The 13,688-nt window shown below is 46.3% G+C and overlaps 1 protein-coding gene across 1 annotated transcript in view; it reads right to left on the reverse strand.

Annotated features, from left to right (window-relative positions):
• The window catches only part of RSPH1 (radial spoke head component 1), a 372,437-nt gene that overhangs the window by 178,008 nt on the left and 180,741 nt on the right, over nt 1-13,688 (reverse strand). The window contains exon 7 of the mRNA XM_069635651.1: nt 6,549-6,669. Coding sequence (XP_069491752.1) covers nt 6,549-6,669 — 121 coding nt within the window. The remainder of the gene's footprint in view (nt 1-6,548; nt 6,670-13,688) is intronic.

The following is a 13,688-nucleotide window of genomic DNA, read 5'->3' on the forward strand; positions in this document are numbered from 1 at the left end:
GTGGGTTTAGTAATTGGAGATTAGGTTGAATGAGAAGTTTGTGTGTTTGTTTTCATAAGGAGTCTCAGATTTGATTAAGGAGTGGAGAGTATCTGGTTTGCGTGATAAGGTACAGAATTTATTTTATTATTTATTATTCTTAACTACTATTCTTCAGAATGAGAGGTTCCCAAGTCAAAATGGTGGAGGTGGTGTTGAATCCTGATTGGAGGATTAGAGCGCTTCAGACCTCCACCAGGATTCTAAACTGCCTTTCATTGTTCTCCTTCATGTGGGAAGGTCCTGTTTTTGCTCTGAGAGAGAGTTTTGGAGATGGAAACTTTGAATATTCACTGCTAAAGAGTGCTGATCTTCGTGGGACAAGCTCAGCTGATGATTTGGTGGGAGCGCAGCGTTATTGAGCTGAGAAGCTTCATTGCTATTTTGAAAATTCTTAATTCTAGGTATTTAGTTAGTTAGGTATTTAGGATAAACATTGAGACTTCAGGATTAAAGACTTTCTGGCTTTTAAAGACTTTAACTATAATGATCAAACTGTCATATCTACAGAAAAGAGATTGTTTTTTGTTCTTGAGAATACATTGATAACTGAGGCTGTTTCACATCTATGTATGAGGAGCAGTTGTTTACTGTACAGCTATTAACTAAGAAACGCTGGCTTTATACTTAGTTTCTTCGCGCATGAGTTGATGAGAAACACCTCAAGCGGCGTTCATTATGAGATTCTGAAAGTTCGGCAAGCGGTAGTGTAACAGTTCATACTATCGACTTAATTTCAAGTCTGATGCGCATGTGTCAGGGAGTTGTGTTGGCACTTTTAAAGACTCTTCACAGCGCAGGTTTTCATGATTAGTGGCGTAGTTATTTTACTACGCGCATGTGTGAAGAGAGACCCGTTCATGATTGTGAGCATGCGCATTGTTGAGAGAGTCTAACGAAGATTCTTTCTAGCCGCTGCTACGTATTCCTGATCAGAACTTTAATTTTTCGGTTGGGAAGCGTGGCGTGCAGATGGAAAACACATTTCTGATCGGAACTCTAACTTTTCGATTGAAAAGAGCGACATGCAGAAAGTAATTATTTTGAACAGAGTTTTGTTTGGTAAAGCACTCAAACTGTTTTAATTTATGAACTAGAATATGATCTTTTAAGCTGATCCTGATCTGATCAAACTTGTGCAGAGTAACAAAATGAAAGATCTATAAACACAGCAAGTTGAGTGAAACATTTGTACATGAGTAGATGAGTATATGAACATTTCAAGAGTGCTATGAACTTAACAAGTTGAGAACAAAGAATTTCCAGACATCTACATTGCTTCATTGATGTTACAAGAAGTTCTTAACCTTTTCACCTCCAAGTTATTAAAAGGAGGTTGACAGGTATGGATAATAGAAGTTACTGTAAATAAGAGAATTGAAAATAGAAGTGTATTTCTTGTCTAATCAAGCTGTTTTCTTCTACAGATTGCAGCCGTTCAGAAGCAGGCGTCTGTCTTTTGTTGTTTTATCCAATTTCCCCTTTCCCTTGGGAGAGTTGAGTCTTCAGCTGAATTTTAGATCAGTTGTTGATCCAACGTTCCTGAGGGATCTGTGGGGCTCATCATCTTCCGCAGACGGAGAAGACAGGACCGGACAAAGAGGTGGTCGAGGAGTCGACCAGAGGGGGGAATGTAGAGGAGCAGCTGCATGCCTCTGCAGGAAATCCCACCCCTCTACCCACTATATGTTGGAGGCCTGAGATTGTGCCATGTTTGACACCAGCAGTTGTGTCAATACTGCAGCGAATATTTGAAAAAAGGTACCCATTGAGAAAACCCTATCGAATGTAGCCCCGAAAATATGACAATCTGAGGGAGGAACTCCCTGAAGGAATGTGAAAAGGAGCAAAAGAGAGAAGCCAGTGACATCACAAGAAACAAGCGTGACGCCCTGTGAGTACTGGCTGAAGTAAATGCATGGATTTTACAGACACTGATGACGAAGTTAAGAATTGAGTAAACCTTCATATGCAGAAAGAAGATTGCACGTGTGCGAAGTGTTGCAGAAAATCAACCGTTCAATAATTGTACAGATGCTGAAACGCAAGTAGACCAAGTCATCATGCAAAGCTGACTATATATAGTAAATAGACCGCAGGCGAAGCCGCCATTGTATAGGAGCTGGACATCGGTGTCATGAATTTAGTAAGCCCGGAGCCATGGAGAGGAAATGTCGAGAATTGTGTTGCAGCAAGAATAAGCTGAGATCATGGAAGCTCCTGGCGAGGCTGTCTGACCTGGTATCAAAAACGGAAGCAGCCAAGGTCAGTTACCTATTTTTGAAAACAGTGAACATACGAAGGATGACTCATCCCTTAATAAGGTGCAAAGAAAGAACACCAAGAGTGCCAAGTTTTATTCATTTAAGACATTTAATAGAGTTTAATAGAGTTGAGCTTGGAGTCCTAGAACAATGATAGTGAGTGCCTGTACTCACATATATTCCCACAGACAAGGATACTTTGCAAGGCCAAGTTCAAAGACAATCTTCATGGCAGAAGGCATAGGTGATGAGAGGTTGGCCTAATTGGGTGGGGAGGTAAAGTCAAGTCCACCTCCTGGCACCTGGGTCTGAGCTTACGTGCTGCTAAGTGAACCAAATGTTCCAGACATGGCACAAACCTGCCAAATAATTGTAGAGGGCCATATAACGAAGGGCCAATGATAAAGAGTGTACGTCTAGTGTTGGAGATTACATGTTTTAGAAGTAGGCCTCAGTTGTCCACCTGACAGTAGGGCAGCCAATCACATTCCTAGTCCCTATAGAAAGTATACTTAGATTTTTCCCTTCAACCAATTATAAACGCATGTAGGTTGTTCTTATTTGCCACGTAGTATGATGTCACCTGTGACATATTTTTAGTATAAAGTCTATGTTTAATGAGAAAATTGTCGAGAGATGAGCAAACGTCTGTTGATGTCTGTTGTAACCTCCCTGTTTAGATAATTGCTAATAAACCAGACCCCTTTGTCATCTTCCTGAGTTGGTTTGATTATTTGGACTCTGAGTTATTCTGCAACCCCATCCATTGCATGCACGTTACTAAAGAAACATAAGTTCAAGAAGGTCTGCACACAGGGCCCCACGAGCAAGGAGGAGCCAAGGAAGACCTTGAGATGGATGAGAAGACCTACCAGAGGAAGTCCAGCTGAAGTGTTTCACTCACCATTCTCTAGGGCGAGAGAATGCAGCTGGCAGTAGTGAAGCCACCACAAGGCTGTTATGGTTCGGTTGTAGGTGGGTAGCACAGCACGGGAAACCTACAGTAACTGAAGAAAGGAGCCAGTGCCCAGATGAGTATAAAGACCACAACAGGAGATCCCAGTGAGGAAATGAAGTCCTAGTCACACTGGAGCAGCAATCAGGGTGGGCCAGGCTGTCAGTCGGATAGGCCAGGTCAGCAAACAAATACACTGAGACAGGAAGAACGGATAAGTGACACCAGATTTGGCCAGGGGGACCACGCAGAAGACTTGCAGGCAAAGAAACAAGTCTTACTGACTTGAAGGCCATGATTCAGCATTTCTGATCTTCGTTGGCGGAACATGCTGCGTTTCACTTAAAGTGTTGCAGGACATGCCACTGGAGGCTTTCTTGCAGGTAGAACAGTGAAGAGGGCTCCATGTAATCAGCTGCCGAGGATGGGACCACTCCATGTAATCAATCCTCGAGGATGGGACCACTCCATGTAATCAATCCTCGAGGATGAGACCACTCCATGTAATCATCCCCCCACCCCCAGAGGATGAGACCACTCCATGTAATCAGTCACCGAGGATGAGACCACTCCATATAATCAATCCTCGAGGATGGGACCACTCCATGTAATCAGTCACTGAGGATGAGATTACTCCATGTAATCATCCCACCACCCCCCGCCCCGAGGATGGGACCACTCCATGTAATCAGCCCCCATGGATGGGACGACTCCAAGTAATCAGCTGCTGAGGATGGGACCACTCCATGTAATCAGCTGCCGAGGATGGGACCACTCCATGTAATCAATCCTCGAGGATGGGACCACTCCATGTAATCAGCCGCCGAGGATGGGACCACTCCATGTAATCAGCTGCCGAGGATGGGACCACTCCATGTAATCAGCCTCCATGGATGGGACCACTCCATGTAATCAGCCCCCATGGATGGGACCACTCCATGTAATCAATCCTCAAGGATGGGACCACTCCATGTAATCAGCCCCCATGGATGGGACCACTCCATGTAATCAATCCTCGAGGATGGGACTACTCCATGTAATCAGCCGCCGAGGATGGGACCACTCCATCTAATCAGCTGCCGAGGATGGGACCACTCCATGTAATCAGCCCCCATGGATTGGACCACTCCTTGCAATCAAGGAGGTAAAGGCTTTGGCTGATGGCACAATCCCCATGAAACTAGAGAATTAGTTGGTTTTCCCTAAAGCCGTACACAGGACAGGAGAGACTGCCCTCAGTTATCCTCGTTGCGCATCACAACAGGCGATGCAGTTGCTCCCATTTGTGCTGTCCTCCTCCCACCACCATACCCAGACCCGTGGCTCGGACAGTAGAGTTTCTCTAACTTGGTGATGCACAATCCTTGGTTTGCAGTTGCCGAGTAAGATGGTGATCAGTGGATGAAATGAACTGAAGTACAGGGAGTCTGTGGGTGCATGAGGGGATTTCAGGCAACTGTCTCATGTGTGAAGGGGCTTCAATCCGGGGAATGGGGCGCCTAAATGTCATATAGCCAGTAATGTCCAGACGGTCCTAACAGGTAACTATGCAGAATTTGGTGCGGATTGGTTGAACGGTGTGGAATTGTACATGCAACAGATTTTCCGCTTTATACATAGAAAGAGATTATATATATTGAGAAAGAGTGTCATTTTATAAACAATAATAGTATCTCCCTCACAACAGTCAAACAAAAGCCATCACAATTTCAAAGCAAGAGATAGGCTGTACGGCCAGAAGGTACTTTATCAAAGATCACAAACCGCAGAAAACAAGGTGCCCTTAAACATCTGCAAATAACACACATGACACTCTCCAGCTGATCTACCTACACAGTTAACACACTCGTCACTTAAGGCCTTCTCAAGGATAACGCTGAACAGAGTAATGCGGGCCACTTACCCTTCACTGGGCACAACCTAGCAGACATCAGCTCCTAACTCTTCCAAGGCAAAGTCCCTGATAGCAGAGTATTAAACCAGCTTCACCTCCGCCCCCCTGATGAAGGAGCATCGGATGGACTCAAGAGAACGGACCATCTTATACACCTTAGCCCTAATCGAGCCTCTCGCTGTGCCAGGGCACCGCACCTGCCTTCGCTTGTAAACATGAAGATCATCTTCAGATCACAACGGCCTAGATGCCATTTCTATCGTTCCCTTAGACTTCTGAAACCTTTAACACGGTTGAACATTATGGACGTCCGGACCACTTATCAAACAAAGCAGGTGCAGACTTGACAGTACACAACAGGTGCACCTTGTTCCTTTGTAATAAAAAAGCAGATCCAAGTGGTAGTTGTGACCTCCAACATACACTCATCTGGGAAGGAAGCGTGCTCAGCATTTCTGCCATACTCTTTAGTACTTACTTTAGGCCATAAGCTAGCCCAATCGACAAAGGTGAGCTAAATGCACTGTTACATTGCAATAGAAGCGGCACAAAGACATCTTAAGTCTTCAGCTGATGATCCAGAGAACCCTCCCTGCAGGTGCCCGAAGGGTCTCTCTCTTGATAATACAACACATAGAACTTTTCAGGGCAACCTAGCCTTTGTACCTAGAACCTCCTGCAAACCCAGTCCTTAAAACATACAATTTAGCAATCTTCCTAGACCAAACCCTCAATTTCTCAGACCAAACTGACAGAAGAGCTCCCTTCACTCTCTTCTCCTTCCCCTTTGCATGTGTTCAGCCCACACAGGTTAATGCATTCTTCTCTCTGACTAAATGCTGGTGGGCGTGGGGGGTTACTTTAAAGACTTCTCCCCTGCAGGACACTCCTCACCACCTCCCTTTTACATGTTGAAGGCCACTCTTGGCCCCTCCCTTTCCAATCCAGCCTATGAGTACACAGAAAAAGAACAGGGTGGGCCACTCCTACCAGATGCTGCTGGGTAACCACAAGTGGATGAGAACACCACTTTGGGCCTTCATCCTTCACCACACCAGGTCTTCAGGACACAGACCTGGGGGAGGCCTTTGCTCTACAACCTAAGACTGTAAAGAACACATGCCTGAACAGGCCCTAACCTCTGCCAACAGCCTCTTGAATCCAGTCTTCAGAACAGACATTGGTGGTCCCTATCCTGTACTGCAGTGCCCCCCTTCACCTTGCAGACTTTATATCAGAGATCTGAAGGGGCCCCTATTCTTTGTGACAGCCCCTTTCATCCTTCAGGAAACACACTGAGGGGGGGGACGATCCTCTACCACAGCCTCCCTTCACATCAGAGTCTTCAGAAGAGCCATGTACATTTTCCCATACTCTGCCATGACCCCCACCCTACCTGGTGAAGGAGGTATCCCTTCCACACCAGTCGTCCAGAGGGTCAGAGTGGTGATTTTGTCAGCTCTCCATTTGGGAAGGACAATGGCCAGAGGCTCTTCTTCTTCTTCCTCTTCCTTTTCCTGAAAGATAAACCACAGATATAAGGAATCAAGTCTAGGAGTTACAGCTTCATAGGCAGGACATTCTGGAAGAAGAGGCTGCAAACACAGGCAAGGCGATGACCTTGCAATACCTCCCTCATGCACAATGCGCCTCTGCGCAGGGCCCAACGCCCACCAGTGAATAAGCAGCTACTTGCCTGTAACACCACTGCTCCAGCATGGGAGTCCAGTAATAGAATCACATCAACAGACCATGTGCCGGCATCAGACTGTTGCAGACACTTGATGTCGGCGTGTAACCACCACGTGGGCGTCTCATGAACATCCTCAAGTATTTAAGTGTCCCAGCCATTTTACCTTGAGCAGTGATGGAGTGGTTTACAGCCCCACCTCAAGATAAGCCATTTGGCCCAACTGATGAAGGTGTCTTAGATGCGTTTGGTCACATGTTAGTAAGTAGATTTTATTCAGTGCGGCATCCTTCAGTTCATCAGTTTCACCCCGAGGTGGAATATTTCCCCTTGTTTGATGGTCACCCATGTACAATTTTATGCTGAATATTGTTGTAAATTAGCGTAAATTAGTGTTTCGTAATAAAAAGTATAGGGTCCATTCTTCTAAGTGAGGGTGGGGTGGAGGCATCAGAGGCGGCAGCAGGAAGCAGAACCTGCTGAGAATGTACTGTGAGGAACATGGCAAGGTAGGTGTGCGGGTGTGTGATGTCACCAATGAAATATGACTTTCAGATTTCTTTGTGGTGATAGGAGTTAAGGCTTTTCAATTGCAGCATAGGCGCTAAAAGGAGTCAATGGAATCCCTCTACAACAGGGAAGTGTTACATGGATCTGATGCGGCTCTTGTATAGATTGTTTTATGAATGTTTCCATCAAATCAGTGCCTGGGCAGGGAAGGATGTTTAGGTGGCGGTAATGTCTAGCAATTGAAGGCAAGCGTCCCCAAACAGCACGATCCTCCCCGCAATGAGAGACAATGAAGGACTCTCCCAAAATGGGAATAAGGCCAAGACAGAGTGCGGGTGAGCGTAAACGGGAGTTTATCAATCAGAATAGGGCATGCAAAGAACTCTGCAAACTCCGAGAGCGCTCTGTCCGACAATAGCAAAGACAGGCGTATATATTTACAAAAAACGTCATAAGAACCTACATACTATAGGGGGCACAAGTTCAAGGGGATTGGGTGGCGACGACTAACTATAGGTGCTGCTGTGATGTGGTTGGCTTTGGCTGGAAGACGTCACTGGTCAGCCTTGTGGGTTGGGCTTGGCCTGGCAGGGTGGCGGAGTTCATCCGGCTGGTGTTGTCGTGCCATCGCGGCCAATGTCAGAGATGAATGTCCTTTCCTGACTTATTTGCCCTAGGCCATGCACACCGCAGTCATTCACTCGTTTCAGTATTATCTTCTTTAGTAAATCTTCCAATAGGTTATACTACAGGTTAATGCAACACAGGAGGAATGCACCTTGTGAGGGGACTGGAGGCAATACGTCAGGGCATGGTTACCAGTGTCCTGTTGACCGGGGCCATAGGTCGAGGGGCTAAGCTTCAGGGCCTGGCACGGGCGGTACATGTCTTTCTGCCTTGTTAGAAGTTGTTATGGATGTTCCGCTGTGTGTTGTCAAAGTGTTGGGTGTCCTGGTTGCACAGGGCCATAAGTCTGAGATGGTCCGGTGGGTTGTAAGGTTTACGAGGGGGCGCGTGCGTTCAGGCAGAGGTTTACTGCTGTGCTGTAAATAATGCAGGTGGCGGGTGGTGGCCTTGGGTGCTACAGAGGGGGTTACAAATCTTTGAAGCGGCTCCAGTCTGGTTTGGGGGAGGTAAAGCAGCGCGGCGCGGTCTCTGCTCTCATGCCTTTGGCAGCCTTCACAGGGTGGGAGGGGGAATGGCCTTGCAAGTATTTCACAAAGGTATCTCCCTCGTGCGTTGCTGAATACAAGTAAAAGACATCGCAAATATTTGAACACTTTCTATAATACTTATTTAACATCACGTCAAAACATGCTTTTAACCTTTGCTGGGTGCGCTTTGATTATACCCAGATCGAGCATCATATTTGTACATTACACTCTAGCAGCTACAGCGTTTCAGTTACATGCATATACATTCGCGGTAAATGAGGTAGTGGTTAGATCAGTGGAGTACATAGAGAATGACCCGCCACCGTTCGTGACGGTGGTGGTATATGAGAGGCTCAGACATTCACACATGATACGTGCACTCTCGCGCATTCTTTAATAAGTTCATAGTATAGTTGCATCCGCTTTCTCGTGTACTCTAGCAGCATTAGCTTTAGTTATGGCGCGAGCCCATGGGGTGTAAGTATCTCAGCAATACGTGTAACAAATAGATTCTTGGTGCGTTCCTTCATTATTAGCATCCAACTGCAATGGTATATGCTCACCATCGCTTATATCGTGGGGGCATGATCTCTTGTAATCATACGTCCTACAGGCTTTTTGTAATATAAGGGGTTTTATGAAAGAGAAAAGCATCCTTTGCAAGTAGTCTCAGCATTAATATACAAAGATTGTCTGGCATATAATCGACCATTTTACTGTTCTTTTCATTTGTCTAGGCCTGCTGGCCGGGTCATGCTGGGAACGAAGATACACTGCGGGAGGTGAACTGTTACAATGTTAGGCTATTACGCTAGCTCATGTCCGTCTTGTTCGTGGGAACGTGCTCGCAGCGGATCTACCAGGGTGCTGCGGCAGCAGGGATGTTCTCCAAGGGTGGGGGCCGCGCTACAGTGCGCTGAGCTCACACCATCTTTACTGGGCAGAGAATGGTTTTTGGGCCTAACTAAATTTGTGTTGTGATCAATAGATGTGGGCATTCGATATGTGGGGGCAATTAATACGTGCGGGCAATGTCTCCAGTGGGCGTGCCCTCCACCACCTGGGCCCGGGTGGCACGAGGAGACGCCCAAGAGAGCCACAGTCCTCACCTGGGGAGAAAGTGCAGGCGAGGGGGGTCGTTTTGGACCAGTCCTCCCCTACACAATGCAAGGTCAAAATTCTCTGATTGCATTAGAAATCAAAAAGGAGAAGCAGCGGCAGCTGAGTAAAGATAGAGCAACTGGGTGGTTGCTGGAAAATTATATAGGATGTTGTTGACTTTGACAAAGAGGTATTTTTGAAGCAAGAAGCACAAATGATGTTAGCGTATTAAGTAGATCAGTTAAATGCAAAGCAAACTCAACACTGTGCCATTTGGCAATAGGAATGTGGTTAAACAGGGCACAATCATGTCCCCTATAGTAGTTGAAACCTACCACAAATTCTTTGAACTATTCCAAATGTTCAGGGTATTAAATCAAAAGATTGCAATCAGATTTCCTTTGTCCGAGATATGTTGAATGTTTTGGGTGAATGTTCAAGCATTATTTACCAAAGAAAACATGATATAGTCACTATTCCCTGACAAAAGGCAGAACGCTGCCGAGTGAATACAGTATTTCAGTGATATTTGGATATAAGCACAGCCTCAAACATTGCAAAGGGAGGTAAGCCCAACATGATCAATGGAGGAGGAGATTGAATCAGAAGGGATATAAGCCAAACACGATCAGTGGAGGAGGTTGAATCAGAAGGGAGGTAAGCCCAACACGATCAATGGAGGAGGAGGTTGAAGCAGAAAGGAGGTAAGCCCAATACGATCAATGGAGGTTGAAGCAGAAGGGAGGTAAGCCCAACACAATCAATCAATGGAGGAGGAGGTTGAGCAGAAGGGAGGTAAGCCCAACACGATCAATGGAGGAGGAAGTTGAAGCAGAGGGAGGTAAGACCAACACGATCAATGAGGAGGAGGTTGAATCAGAAGGGAGGTAAGCCCAACACAATCAATGGAGGAGGAGGTTGAAGCAGAAAGGAGGTAAGCCCAACACGATCAATGGAGGAGAAGAATGAATCAGAAGGGATATAAGCCCAACACGATCAGTGGAGGAGGTTAAATCAGAAGGGAGGTAAGCCCAACACAATCAGTGAAGGAGGTTGAATCAGAAGGGAGGTAAACCCAACATGATCAGTGAAGGAGGTTGAATCAGAAGGCAGGTAAGCCCAAAATGATAAATGGAGGAGCTTGAATAAGAAGGGAGGTAAGCCCAACATGATCAATGGAGGAGGAGATTGAATCAGAAGGGAGGTAAGCCCAACACGATCAATGGAGGAGCTTGAATCAGAAGGGAGGTAAGCCCAACACGATCAATGGAGGAGGAGGTTGAAGAAGAAGGGAGGGAAGCCAAACACGATCAATAAGGAGGAGGTTGAATCAGAAGGGAGGTAAGCCGAACATGATCAATGGAGGAGCTTGAATAAGAAGGGAGGTAAGCCCAACACGATCAATGGAGGAGCTTGAATCAGAAGGGAGGTAAACCCAACACGATCAATGGAGAAGCTGGAATAAGAAGGCAGGTAAGCCCAACATGATCAATGGAGGAGATAGAATCAGAAGAGATATAAGCCCATCACGATCAATGGAGGAGGAGGTTGAAGCAGAGGGGAGGTAAGCCCAACAAGATCAATGAGTAGGAGGTTGAATCAGAAGGGAGGAAAGCCCAACATGATCAGCGGAGGAGGTTGAATCAGAAGGGAGGTAAACCCAACACGATCAATGAGGAGGAGGTTGAATCAGAAAGGAGGTAGCCCAACACGATCAGTGGAGGAGGAGGTTGAAGCAGAAGGGATGTAACCCTAATATAATCAATGAGGAGGAGGTTGAATCTGAAGGGAGGTAAGCCCAACATGATCAGTGGAGGAGGTTGAATCAGAAGGGAGGTAAGCCCAACATGATCAGTGAAGGACGTTGAACAAGAAGGGTGGTAAACCCAACATGATCAATGGAGGAGCATGAATAAGAAGGGCGGTAAGCCCGATACGATCAATGGAGGAGGAGATTGAATCTGAAGGGATGTAAGCCCAACACGATCAGTGGAGGAGGTTGAATCAGAAGTGAGGTAAGCCCAATACTCTCAGTGGAGTAGCTTGAATAAGAAGGGAGGTAAGTCCAACATGATCAATGGAGGAGGTTGAAGCAGAAGGGAGGTAAACCCAACACGATCAATGGAGAAGCTGGAATAAGAAGGCAGGTAAGCCCAACATGATCAATGGAGGAGATAGAATCAGAAGAGATATAAGCCCATCACGATCAATGGAGGAGGAGGTTGAAGCATAGGGGAGGTAAGCCCAACAAGATCAATGAGTAGGAGGTTGAATCAGAAGGGAGGAAAGCCCAACATGATCAGCGGAGGAGGTTGAATCAGAAGGGAGGTAAACCCAACACGATCAATGGAGGAGGAGGTTGAAGCAGAAGGGATGTAAGCCCAACATAATCAATGAGGAGGAGGTTGAATCAGAAAGGAGGTAGCCCAACACGATCAGTGGAGGAGGAGGTTGAAGCAGAAGGGATGTAACCCTAATATAATCAATGAGGAGGAGGTTGAATCTGAAGGGAGGTAAGCCCAACATGATCAGTGGAGGAGGTTGAATCAGAAGGGAGGTAAGCCCAACATGATCAGTGAAGGACGTTGAACAAGAAGGGTGGTAAACCCAACATGATCAATGGAGGAGCATGAATAAGAAGGGCGGTAAGCCCGATACGATCAATGGAGGAGGAGATTGAATCTGAAGGGATGTAAGCCCAACACGATCAGTGGAGGAGGTTGAATCAGAAGTGAGGTAAGCCCAATACTCTCAGTGGAGTAGCTTGAATAAGAAGGGAGGTAAGTCCAACATGATCAATGGAGGAGGTTGAAGCAGAAGGGAGGTAATCCCAACACTATCAGTGAAGGAGGTTGAATCAGAAGCGAGGTAAGCCCAACATGATCAATGGGGGAGCTTGAATAAGAAGGGAGGTAAGCTCAACACGATCAATGGAGGAGGAGTTTGAAGCAGAAGGGATGTAAGCCCAACATAATCAATGAGGAGGAGGTTGAATCAGAAGGGAGGTAGCCCAACACAATCAATGGAGGAGGAGGTTGAAGCAGAAGGGATGTAAGCCCAACATAATCAATGAGGAGGAGGATGAATCAGAAGGGAGGTAAGCCCAACATGATCAATGGAGGAGCTTGAATCAGAAGGGAGGTAAGCCCGACATGATCAATGGAGGAGGAGATTGAATCAGAAGGGATGTAAGCCCAACACGATCAGTGGAGGAGGTTCAATCAGAAGGGAGGTAAGCCCAATACGATCAATGGAGTAGCTTGAATAAGAAGGGAAGTAAGCCCAATGGGATGAATGGAGGAGGAGGTTGAAGCAGAAGGGAGGTAAACCCAACATAATCAGTGGAGGAGGAGGTTGAATCAGAAGGGTGTAAGGCCAACACGATCAAAGGAGGAGAAGTTTGAATCATCAGAAGGGAAGTAAGCCCAACCTGATCAATGGAGGAGATTGAATCAGAAGAGGGGTAAGCCCGGCACGATCAATGGAGGAGGAGGTGTAATCATCAGAAGGAAGGTAAGCCCAACACGATCATTGGAGGAGGAGTTTGAAGCAGAAGGGATGTAAACCCAACATAATCAATGAGGAGGAGGTTGAATCAGAAGGGAGGTAAACTCAACATAATCAATGGAGGAGGAGGTTGAATACGAAGGTGGGTAAGCCCAACACGATTAATTGAGGAGAAGGTTGAATCAGAAAGTAGGTAAGCCCAACACGATCAATGGAGGAGGAGGATGAATCAGGAGAGGGGTAAGCCCATGAGTTGGCATCTCATGCGTAAGTTAGATTTGTGGCATACTATGTACTAGCTCTTTCTCCTCAGGAACTCCTGCTTACTGGGTGCTTCCTGACAATATGTAGATGCGCTCAGCTCCTGCTCATTACATCTTTATTTCAATCCTTGTACCTCCTTCCACTGCAGTACTGGAACCTGTATGCTTCATGGCAATGCACTTCTACCCATCTTGCATAACTTCCTTCCAGTGCAGTACTGGAACCGATATGCTACATGGCAATGCACTTCTGTCCATCCTGCATGACTTCCTTCAACTGCAGTAGTGGAACCTATATGCTTCAAGGCAAT

The sequence above is a fragment of the Ambystoma mexicanum genome, chromosome 7p (assembly GCF_040938575.1).
Source record: "Ambystoma mexicanum isolate Mex_15411 chromosome 7p, UKY_AmexF1_1, whole genome shotgun sequence".
NCBI lineage: Eukaryota > Metazoa > Chordata > Amphibia > Caudata > Ambystomatidae > Ambystoma > Ambystoma mexicanum.